Here is an 11,894-nt window from a genome sequence, read left to right as displayed (position 1 = left end):
CCAGGGCCTGGGTACTATGATAGGATCTATTTGTCCTGCCAACTGTGCCAACAGCACCTACCTGTGACAGCTGAGACAGGAAGAAGGTACCATGGAGTGGCATCAGGGAAGAAATTGGAAAAGGGGAGAGATTGAGACTTAACATTTCAGTGAAGCCAGAAGCAGGGGAGGAACTTGCAAACAAATGAACATATAAGCCTAGACCATAATGAAGAGGACTTGCTAGAGTTATGGTGGGGTCAGAGCTTCTTCTAAACTTTCTACCACTGAGGCTGGGATCTTTTGGCTTTTCCAAGGTCTCAGGAGGTGGCCCAGAGTCAGCACAGATCTTCCCACTCAGGGGCAGACAGGTAGCTCTTTCCCTCACCTTGAGAACTTCAACTCCTAGGTCCCAATGGCTGCTACTTTAATTACTAATGATTGTTATTGATTCAGAGTTTCCTGGGGCAGTGAGTTTTGGTACCCAGCCACCGTCCTCCAATACAAACAAAGCACAGGGAAATTACCTCCAGGGATCCCAGCTCCGGCTGGGAAAGGAAGGGAAGGGACTGAAGGCAGGGGGTGGGTGTGAGTCCTGAGGTTTCCACTCCCCTTTTCAGTGTCACCAGCTTCCCATCAAGTAACTCTTCATTTGAACATCCCACACAAAAATGACAAGTGGGATCCAGACAGTAGAACTCAGTGAGGGCATGTGACAGTCTGAGTCTTCCACGGTCACCGCCAACCCGCTTCCTAACTGACCTGACAAAGCCTTGCCAGTCCCATCTCTGTGGGAGGCGTAGAGTGGGTACCGTGGGTTCCCAGTGCCTGGTGAGGAGACTGCCCAGGCAGGGAGCCAAAGGCGAGGCCAGCATCTGGCAGAGTCAGGGCCTGGAGGCAACTACAAATAGTCTCACAGTCTCCTGGCCCCTCCACCCACGGTGACAAGCAGGGATGGCCATGGGACCGCTCAGCGACCAGGAGCTGGAGGGCACGGACCCTGCGGGCAACCATAGCACTCATCCCAGTCCCACGTCCTGCAAACGCAAACCAGGTGCTGGGCTGCACAGGAGCACAGAACACGGGAAGGCAGCCCAGCCTGAGGAGCTGGTCAGAAGCTGAGAGAGCAAGAGGGAGCCCGAGGCCGCAAGGGCTCCAGCCAGAATCTTCAGGGAGACATTCCAATCTTGGTTTACAATGCTTTGTTAGGAAAATTAACTAATTAATAAAGCAGTGTTCAGCGCACAGAAAATAGAAGTCAATGCCTATCGCCTCGTTCCTCGCAGTTCAACTCACCGAACTCTAAACTTCTGCCCCGGAGCCTAGCAACATCTATCCGCCTATAGGCGGGGCGCATGCGCAGAAACCACCTCGGCGCTCCTTGGCATACGCTTTCCCTTGGGGCCCCACGGCCAGCTTGCCTCCTGATTGGCCTACCTGGTGGGCTGTCTTCCGCCATCTTAGCTAAAGGCATTAAGAATGCTCCTGGCCGCCTTCACGGTCAGGGCGGAGGCCCCGCCCCACCCGGGCTTCTAAGTGCGCGCCCGGTGGTTCTGGCGCGCTGACACGTGCGGGTCCATAGAGCGCGCGCGATGCCGCGGTAAGCCCTTTTTGAGAAGGAGGCGGGGGAGCAACAATCACGTGGTGTTAGGGACCGTCTCCTAATTCTGCGCCAGCACTGCCCTTGTTGCGGACTGGGTATCTTTTTGAGCCCGGAGCCCAGCTTCCCGAGAGGTCACCGCTGACCAGGCTATCGTAAACGACCCTACAGAGACAGCGACGCCTAGGGCTGAAAATGGGACCCTCAATAGGGAGTCAGTAGTCTTCATTTTTTTCCAATTTTGTTTAATGATAATAAAAGCTAATTCTTTAATGAACACCTACTGGGTACCACGCAATACCTCTGTGCTTATCGCCTTGGGTTGCTGCAAATATTCAAGGAAATAATATGTGCAAAGTGCTTAGAAGAGAGCCTGGTACAACTGAGCACTCGGTAAGTATCAGCTACTCATTTTTTACAGAGGTGGCTCACAGCTAATAGGCGGCACAACTGGAATTTGAACCCAGGACTTCCCGTCTTTAATGGCTGTGTCTTTGCTTGCTGATACCCCCAAAAGGATTCACGGAGCTACACTCATTGCTCACATGGGTAAACTGATATTCAGCAGGGGAAGAGTTCCCTCCTTAGTCATCACTAACCCGCAAGCCCCCTCATTCTGTTCTGCTCATTTCCCTGAAGTCTTGTGCAACAATCCTGTTTCCCTGGCCTCATTCGTTCATTCAAGGTCCTGTCCCCAAGAGGTTCTGTCTAGGGCCACACCAATCCAGTTTAGACCTCAGTGCTTGATACATGGAACTTGTTGGGAAAGGACTTTAGAGTCCAAGTATCCACCTCACCAGGGTACCCACCTGTTCACTCCCCCAGGCTCATTTACTGAGCTCCTCTTAAAAGTACAGGGTCTGAAGCCAATCCGGGCTTCACTGCTTAGCAGCTGTATGACCTGGGAAAGTGACCCATCTTTACTGTGTCTCTACTTCCTCATCTGTAAAATTGGGGTCACAGTTGATGGGAGGGTTTAAGGAAGTAATCTGTCTAGAGTCTTTAGCCGGTGAAGTATTTAGCTGTTACTCTTTGGCCAACAGTCTGGCCAGTAGTAATCGCAATAAATGATGACTTGTAATTGTCTTCTCAAGAGTGAACGCTGTCGTGTTCCCCATTTAAGAAATGGATAAAGTGACGCTCAGAGAAATACAGAATCTTGGGGTCACACAGCTAGGAAGTGTAGCTAGGAAGTATAGTATATTCCATTTGAACGCCGGCCTCTTTTACTCCCAAACTATAGTCAGTCCTGGGAGAAGATCGTGCCAACCTTTCAACCCCGTAGAAAATGTGAAGAAAATCTGTAAAACCCAAGCCTGGGAGAGGGGCTTCGGTGCGCGGGGGAATTTACAGACGCTCCCTGCTGTTGGTGACAGCACGACCTGTCCTTCAGTCCGAGACCTTCAGTCGGTCTCACCACCTTGGGTAGGAGTGCTAGTGGAAGCTGAGGAGGTCGCAGTGGTGGTGGCAGGGACGGCTGCAGTGGCCGGGGCCTCCGCGGAAACGCCATGTCCGAGTCGCCCCCGCGGGGTGCCGAGCGCGACCTTTTCCGGGACACGTGGGTGCGCTATCTGGGTGAGAGCGGGGCAGGGGCACGGCACCTCCCCTGCCCATGTAATTGGGGAAGCAGGGGTCACCAGAGGCTGGTTCGGGTCCTGGAGAAGGTGGGAGGATTTTAGTTCTCATTCTGCCAGGGTGAGAGATTGGGCTCAGAGAGGGTTAGGGACTTGCCCAAGGTCACACAGCTCTGGTTGGCCCAGCCCTGCCCTTGGGGGCGAGGGAGTCTTGGCTGGTCCTGTCTTTCAGGTGGAAGCTCACACACTGCTTAGAGAAACGGGTTGAGCAGGTTACCTTCTCTGACATGCCCAGGCCCTGACTGTGGAGTCAGAGTATCTGGACTGCTATTCCAGCTTCTCACCGGCTCTGTCCGACCTCAGTTTCCTCCTTGGCAAACAGGGATGAACACAGAGTCTTTCTCATCAGGTGGTAGTTGTAAGGGTAGAATGAGATAAGGCACAGAAAGGCCCGGCACATGGTGAGTGCCTGGTCAGTGGAGCTGCCCTTGGTCAATCTGTCTGCCTGTTTCCTCTTAGTGCAGATGCTTCTAGAATCCAGACTGGGAAGGAAAGTGAGTGAGTGAGTGGGTGAGTGATAATGGTGACTGCACTCAGCTTTCCCACAATGCCTCTAGAGTGAGGTGGGCATCATGGGTGCCAGTTTATAGGCCAGGAAACAGGCTCAGAGAGATAAAACCACTTGTCTAAGGTCATCCAGCTTCTGTTTAGCAGGCTGGGATTAGAACCAGCTCACTGGAGTGCCCCCTTGTGGAACAATCCATGAACCAGGAATTAAATGTCCCCTCTGGAACAGGCTACGCCAATGAGGTAGGGGAGGCCTTCCGCTCCATGGTGCCAGCAGCTGTGGTGTGGCTGAGCTATGGTGTGTCCAGCTCCTACGTGCTGGCTGATGCCATTGACAAAGGCAAGAAAGCAGGAGAGGTGAGTGTTAACCTGCCCCTCAGCACCCACCCAGTTCATTCCCTTTGTGGTTTGGTCCACAGCCTTACCTGTGATAAAGTCACTGTGGTAAAGCATGTAGACAGTCCAATCCCCACAACCTCACCTGGTGCAGTCCCTACCCAAGTCCTGTTTGTAGCATAGTGGTGTACCCTGCCCCCAGCCTTTTGTGTGACATAGCTCTTACCTCGGTCCCAAATGTAGGTAAGTCTAAATGTGGTATAGTCCAGAACTGTAGTGTAGTCTGTCCCAGCCCCTCCCTGCCTCCCTGCCTACTTCCTTCTCCCTTCATGCTCCTTGTCCACAGGGTTTCCTGACTCTGCCCCTGGATTAAATTTCTCTTGTGCCCACCAGGTGCCAAGCCCTGAAGCAAGCCGCAGCACCAGGGTGACTGTGGCTGTGGTGGATACCTTCGTGTGGCAGGCTCTGGCCTCTGTAGCCATCCCTGGTTTCACTATCAACCGTGTGTGTGCGGCCTCTCTCTATGTCCTGGGCACTGCCACCCGCTGGCCTCTGGCTGTCCGAAAGTGGACCACCACGGCACTGGGACTGCTTGTCATCCCCATCATCATTCACCCCATCGACAGGTGGGTGCTGCTCCCAGCCTCAGGGATCATTACAGGTGGAGATAAGCCCTGAGAGACAGGGGTGAACCTGTTTTGCACAGAACAATAGCAGCAAAGGCCGGGCTGGCACTCAAGGCTGTAAAAGTAAGAAGGATAGTCTTTGTCCTTGTCATATGATCTGGCAGGTATTTTGGCAGGGGTGGGTGGGGGTGCTTGGAGGGTATAGGACATAGAACAAGTAAATTCCCAGAAAAAAAACCTTAGTGTTTACACAACAACCAGAGGCAGGTGGGAGCAGGTACAACCTGGAGGGTTTTAATGATAGAAGTAGTGATTGTTTTGTGAAGCTGAAAAGTCATTAAGCCGGCTGGTGTGGTTTGGTGGTTGTGCTTCAACTCATGCACCAGGAGGTTGCCAGTTCGCTTCCCAGTCAGGGCACATGCCCAGGTTGTGGGCCCGATCTCCAGTTGGGGGCATACAGAAGGCGGCCAGTCGATGTTCTGAATGCTTCTATCTCTCTTTCTCTCTCCTTTCCTCTCTCTCTAAAATCAATAAAGAAAATAATAAAAAATATAAAAATCTATAAAGAACAAAAAAGAAAAGAAAAATCATTATGCTGCTTTCAGGCATGACTGGATGCAGTCACCCAAACCATGTCATTAGGGGTCTGGGTCTCCCTATCTTGCTGCCCTTTTCTCCACCCATCCGCATGTTGGCTTCACTCACTTTCCACTCATGAGACCAAAGATGGCCCCCAGCAACTCACAGCTTTCATCCCACCAGCTTAGCAGTCCCCATGGGACTCTTCTTTTTTTTTTTAATAATAATTTTTATTTTTTCAGATAGAGCAGGAGGGAGAGAGGGGGAAAGAGAGAGGGAGAAACATCGATGTGAGAGAGACATCAAGTGGTTGCCACCCACACGACCCCAACCGGGGCCAGGGACAAACTGCAACCAAGGTATGTGCCCTTAGCGAGAACTGAACCCAGGTCTCTCTAGTCCGCAGGCCAACGGTCTAACCGCTGAGCCAAGCTGACCAGGACCATAGGACTCTTCTTAATAGTGACAACAAAAATCCCAAGGAAGGCTGTCATTGGTCCATTATAAACTCACCCATTTCTGACCCAGTTTTCCTTTTCTGATTGTCGAGGCTTGGATCATGTGCTTGCTCTTAGAACCAGAGGTAGGGCAGACCAACATAGAGTGGGAGTCTTTCTCCAAGGGAACATAGCTGACCCTGAGCCCCTGAGTGAGTCTTTTACCCTCTCTGGTTCTCAGTTGTCCCAACTGAGTAAAGAAGAGAGTGATGGCTGCCACTTGGGTGGCACTTGTGCCCTGCATCCAAAGAGTCCCTTCCCATTTCCCCTTTAGTACCCCTTGATCACCTGCTCATCACCCTCCCTCGCCCCACAGGTCAGTGGACTTCCTCCTGGACTCCAGCCTTCGCAAGCTGTACCCCTCAGTGGAGAAGCCCAGCTCCTCCTGACCTCACCCTGGTACATTGCCTAGGGGTTGGCCCACTGCCTGCTTTGTTCCAACCTCCTCCTCCTGCCAGGGGATGTGATGCTTGGCTCCCTGGATTCCAAGGCCCTGGCACCTGAGTGGATTTGAGCTGATGAAAACAGAGACAAAGGCCTCAAGGAGCAGCAGCCACAGTGACTCAGACAGAGGCAGGACCTAAACCCTGTCTGCTTCCATGGAATTCGTGATACCAAGTGGGAGTGGACCCAGCCCTGTCTTTTGACAGGAAAGTAACATCCTCCCATGGAGGATAAGGGAACTGAGGCCCAGAGAGGGCAAGGAATATAGCCAAGGTCACTTGGCAAGCTGGGGACTTAGAACTCCCAGTGGCTCAGCCAAGTCACCCCTTAGCAGCATGGCTGGACAGAGGAGCAGCAGGCACTGGGAGAAATGCAGACGTGTGGTAATGGGACCCTGAGGACTGATCCTCTGGCCAGCCCATCCCTGGGATAGAGACTGCTGGGGCCTGGCTGGAAGGCAGGACAGCCCTGGTCTAATAAATCATTAAGAAATTGAGTTTTCTTTGGTTCTGTTGAGGATGGGCAGGGATGTGGTGGTGGAGAACAGGGCTGGGGTCCCTCAGAGTTGGAGGCTGACTCCTTAGGCCAGGTATCACTCACAATGGCCAGCACTGGGCCTTTCTGGTCTCTCCCACCCACCAGCGCTCCCCTGATGATGCCTGGGAGTCCCCCCTGGTGCTGCAGCCTCCTTCGAGAAAGGCATCGTCCTCTTTCTGCAAGCCTAAAGCATCCACACCTCTGGGAGGGGAGCCTGTTGGGCATATACCACCTGAATCTGAAGGTGCCTGAGATGAAGACAGCCCCCATATGAGTATCACATGGGACTCCCATGAAGGGACTCAGGAGTCCTGGAGAGTAGGGAGTGACCCAGTGGCTATCCCCCACCCCATTTATCTGCTTCCCCACAACACCTTGAAGGTTTGACCCAGGCACTCAGCTCTGCCCCAAGTCACAAATAAGTTCTGGCTAAGACCCTGGCCCTGCCCCTCGTAGCCCAGGTGCAGCTCAGTGGGCTAACCCCACCCCCCAAGAGACCACCTGCACCTGGGTAGGGGCTTCAGGCCATGGAGGACTGCTAGTGAGATAGAATGGGGACTCTGGGTTTGTGGCTCCTGTTCTTGGGGTGTCTGCAGCTGCAGGTGAGTCTGGTGGCCTGCCTCAGAGCTGGGGTCCCTGAAGGGGCAGGGTGGGCCTTTGCTGCCCTTCTCATCCCACACTGGCAGGGTCTCTTTCCCAAGCCCCCCAGGACCTCTGCCAGGTTTCCAGCTGCTTCCCTGGCTCTCTTAAATGCTCTGAGCCTGCCCCCCCCCCACTTCAGCCTTCTCTCTGCCTCTCCCACACCCTTCTCCAATCCAGTACCATCTCCCCTGAGGGCCACACCCACACCTGTAACCCCATGACATCTGGGTTCTGCCAACAATTCTTTGTTCACTTCTCTCTCCCTTCTACCCCCAGCGCTCCCCCTACAGCTGGGAGCTGCCCAGGCCAGAGTCTAAGCTCTCAGCCCTGCTGCAGCCCTGTGTACTCCCCGTCACCTGCCCTCAGAGCCTCTCCCCTGACCCCACATTCCTCAGCTGAAAATCCTTTTCCTCTTGGCCAAACCTGAGCTTCCTTCAGAACCAGCCCCTATGCCCTTTCCCTTGTTGCCCCTCAGCTCTGCCCTACTTTGGGTCCCCTCTGGCCTCATCTGGCCCACTGGTGGCCTTGCTCTATAAAGAACTACTGGGGGGGCCCTGGCTGGTTTGGCTCAGCGGTACAGCATCGGCCCGTGGACCAATGAGTATCGGGTTCCGTTCTGGCCAAGGGCATGCACCTTGGTTGCGGTTTGTCCCCGGCCCTGGTCGGGGTCATGTGGGAGGCAACCAGTCAATGTGTCCCTCTCACATTGATGTTTCTCTCTCCCATTTCTCTCCCTCTCCTTCTCTATCTGAAGATAATTAGAAAAATATCCTCGGGAGAGGATTAAAAAAAAAGAACTACTGGGGTGCACGTGGGCAGAGGCCTAGCACGTACAGGCGCTCATACCAGGAGCTTACAGGCATTCTCAGGCCAGGCTGGTGGGGATAAGGTCTTTGGACAGCCTGTCTGTGGCAGGTAGAGACTTCCCCCACCTGCCCCCAGACACGCACACCTCACCTCCATTGGGGAGATGCAGTGGTTGATGGGGGGCACATTAGGGGAGGTTTCTGGGCAGGTTCTGCTCATTATATCCCCAATGAAGACATTTTTTTGGCCATGCCAGCCTGGGCTGGACTGCCAGGGGACGGTTTCCAGGCAGTGAGGAGGGAGCCCCAGCTCGATGCCTGCCACCTGCGCCTTGGCACCCACACATTCTCTTTGGTCCCTGTCATGCCTGACTATGTAATTTTCATTGCCCCATTCAAAGCTTGTGGCTTCATCTGGTTGCTGAGGTTTATAGGGACAAGACTCCCAAGATCTGGGGCTACCAGGGAGATTCTGGGGGGAGTGGGGCAGAGCTGGTGTGTCTAGCCTGGAGAAAGGGGCAGAGTCAGATCATATTGACTCACTCTTGTGGCCTTGAGCAAGTCATAGCCTCTCTGAACTTTAGTTCTTTTTCTAAAAGAAACAGAGGCCTGGATTGTTGCAGAATTGGGTAGGTGCGAGAGTATGATGCAGACTTGCCATTGGTCATGTATGTGTTTACACATGCCCTGCACTTGTGTTGTTCCCTGCATCCTCAACAGTCTACCCCCAGATGCAACTTAGCACATCATTCTCCAAAGCAAAATAGGTTTTTGAGCAAGACAGGGACCCCAAACGGGACCTAGGCAGGAAACTGAGGCCCAGAAAGGTGACAATCAGGTGGGGGCCAAGCTGAGGATGTACTAGCCCTGGCTTCCTGTACCATCTTAAGGAGCTGGTGTTCCCCCAGGTCTCGGGGAAGATGATGGAATTCTTTGCTGACCTAGTCTACACACCTCCACCTAGAGACTCTGAGCAGCGCCCCATTGCTACCTTCCTTCATCAGCTGTACGGCCAGGCATTGAGCATTGCCTAGCACCCCTGAGCCTGCTTGGGCCCAGCCACCTGGAGGCCCTGCCACCTGCAGGAGGAGGAAGGGTGGGCTGGGTGGGGACCTCTGCTCCCCGTGCCCCCAGAAAATGGAGCAGCAGGCACTACTGACCTCTGAGCCCCCTGGTGTGAGCCTGAGGCAGAGCTGGGTGTGCTCACCTGGGAGCCAGAATTTGGAATCCCTGGGTTGTCCTGGCCCCCTATCTGCTGTCCTCATGACTGCCTGGGCTGCCCCAAGGGACCTGTCATGGGCCTTTGGAGTTGGTTTTCTGGGCCTTCTCACAAGCCAGACTCATACTCACCCTTACTTGCTTCTCTGCCAGCCCAGAAGTCCCCATCTCACCACCCAGCCTCTTTGGTGACGGGCTCCTTGGCTGGGGTTGGATGTCTGGACTTCAACATGTGACTTTGGCCTGATCCGTCCCTTGCTACAGATGGGGGACATCAGCTGAGGCAATAACCCAAGGGGAAGAGCCTCCAGCTCAGGGGCTTCTGTGCCTGTTCTGAGCTAGACCACTTTGGTGAGAGCAGGAAGAGAGAAGAGGCAAGGTGACAGGGTCAGAGGGCATTGGACTTCAAGGGGCACTGGCTTTACCTGCTTATTGTGTGCCCTCAGGCAAGCCCTTGAGTGTCTTAACCTCATGTCATCCCCATCTGGTTTTCTTCCCAGCACCGTTTTGCTCGGCTCTGACCTCCATGTGGACTTCTTTTTTATAGCCCTTACAGCTATATGTGGATGAGTGTGTGATCAGCCCTGGCCAGGATCTGGAAGTGGTCCCTGTGCACTACAGCACTGCCAAACATCATGGGCACTGGACTTAGGGAAGGGGGTCAGGGTAGTACCTCTGGGAAGGCTGGGACAGAGACTGAGAACCTTCCCAGGCCCAGGAGGGGCAGATGCCCACATGGTGCCCTGTAGGGGTTGTTGCGTGATCCTCTCTAGGTCAGGGATCAAGAACCTTAACTAGTCTCTTGACCTCTGGAGCCCTTTCTGTGAAGCGGGGATAGTGTTAGAATCTTCACAGCACTGCTGTGTAGATTGAATGGAGCGATCTTTACCTTAGTGCCTGACATGCAGAATTCTCAACAAACGATGGTGTGTAGTGGTTCTGAGGCAGGGCTGGGACCAGACCTCAGTTCAAGGTTCTTTGGGCCCTACTGACCTCCTCGTCTGGGCCTTCCAGGTGTCTGATTGATGGCAAGAAAGCCGTTTCCACTTCCTGCCCTGAGAGGCCCCCAAGAGACTGGAGCTCTCCTTCCAGGCCTTCAGCTTTATTGATACGCCTTCTGGTGTGAGTGGAAGCAGGTGTCCTCAGGATCTGGGTCCCCTCACACCCCATCTTCCAAAGATTCCTCAGCCTAGATCTCTGTTCCCACCACAGTTTTATATCCATTGCCATCTGATGCTACCAAGGTCCCATCTGATACTACCAAGAAAGACTGGTCCTCCCACAGGAACACAAACAGGTGTGCACATTCACAAGGTGTGTGTGCATTGCATGCTCTATCCTGTAACTGACATTTGATGTACATGACCTTACTTAATTGCCTGGGAGGTGAAAAAAACTGAGGCTCAAAGTGGCTCAGTTGACCTTTCCAAATATCTTGTCCCTCCTGTAATAGTTCCCTGGCCAACTGGACCAATCTATGTCTTGGCTTAGAGCGGCCAGTGTGAGGTATGTTGGGAATAGAGACTTTTGACTCTAACATAGATGCAGGTTCAAATCCTAGCTCTAGCTCTTTTTTTTTTTTATCCTCATCTGAGGACATTTTTGCATTTATCTTCAGATAGAGTGGGAGGGAGAGAGGGAGGAAGAGAGAGGGGAAGAAAAACATCGATGTGAGAGAGACACATCGACTGGTTGCCACCCACACGACTCTAACCGGGGTCAGGGACACACTGAAACCGAGGTACGTGCTCTTAGTGGAAACTGAACCCAGGACTCTCTGGTCTGTGGGCCGAGACTCTAACCGCTGAACCAAACCAGCCAGGGCCTACCTCTGGCTTTTATTGTCTATGATATCATGGGCAAGTCAACAACTTTTTATGAGCCTCTGTGTTTTTTACCTGTTAAATGCAGGCCTGGCTCATGGTCCCCCATCCCTCCCCTGGTCTCTGGCATGTTGACTTAAGTAGAACCTTTGCCCTATCCCTGACCTCCTTCTAGGTGGGAACTTCTGGACGATGCCTCCCTGAGCAGTATGTGTAACTGTTGTGAGGTTACCCGTCCAGCCCTCCCATCACCTCGTCAAAGAGCCTTGACAGGTAGGAGGCCACTGGTTTTGGAAGTGGGGGGTAGGCTCTGAAGCAAGGGAGGCAGCTGGGCCTATGCAAGGTGCTGTCTTGCTCTCAAAGACCTTTGAGGAAGCTGATACTGGCTTCCTAAGACTCACTCGAGGTACCAGTTCATCAACAAAACCAAGGAAGGATCGGCTTCTACACCCTTCTAAAGAGCCTCCTACTATGTGTGACCTTGCACAAATCCCTTCCCTCCCTGAGTCTCAGTTTCCCCAAGTGTAAAATGAGAGCATTAGATTGGTCTGCTATTTGGGGGCTTCTAGCCTAATATTTATTAAATATATACTGGAGACACGTTCATCTCCATCCATACAACCCTGAGAAGTGCCTTTTTGGGAGAAGGCTCTTAGTTACTCACAT

At 53.2% G+C, this 11,894-nt stretch overlaps 1 protein-coding gene across 1 annotated transcript; it reads left to right on the top strand.

The window, feature by feature from the left end:
* Positions 1–2,982: 2,982 nt before the first annotated feature.
* Positions 2,983–6,680, top strand: MTFP1 (mitochondrial fission process 1). Its single transcript, XM_036276925.1, has 4 exons — positions 2,983–3,154; positions 3,950–4,077; positions 4,450–4,682; positions 6,075–6,680. Exons 1-4 carry the CDS (start codon positions 3,088–3,090, stop codon positions 6,145–6,147), a joined length of 501 nt encoding a protein of 166 aa, XP_036132818.1. The 5' UTR covers positions 2,983–3,087; the 3' UTR covers positions 6,148–6,680.
* Positions 6,681–11,894: the final 5,214 nt, after the last annotated feature.

Source organism: Molossus molossus, unplaced genomic scaffold, assembly GCF_014108415.1.
Source record: "Molossus molossus isolate mMolMol1 unplaced genomic scaffold, mMolMol1.p scaffold_m16_p_22, whole genome shotgun sequence".
Lineage (NCBI taxonomy): Eukaryota > Metazoa > Chordata > Mammalia > Chiroptera > Molossidae > Molossus > Molossus molossus.
Note: the sequence above shows the minus strand (reverse complement) of the source record. Positions and strands in the feature narration are given on the sequence as shown.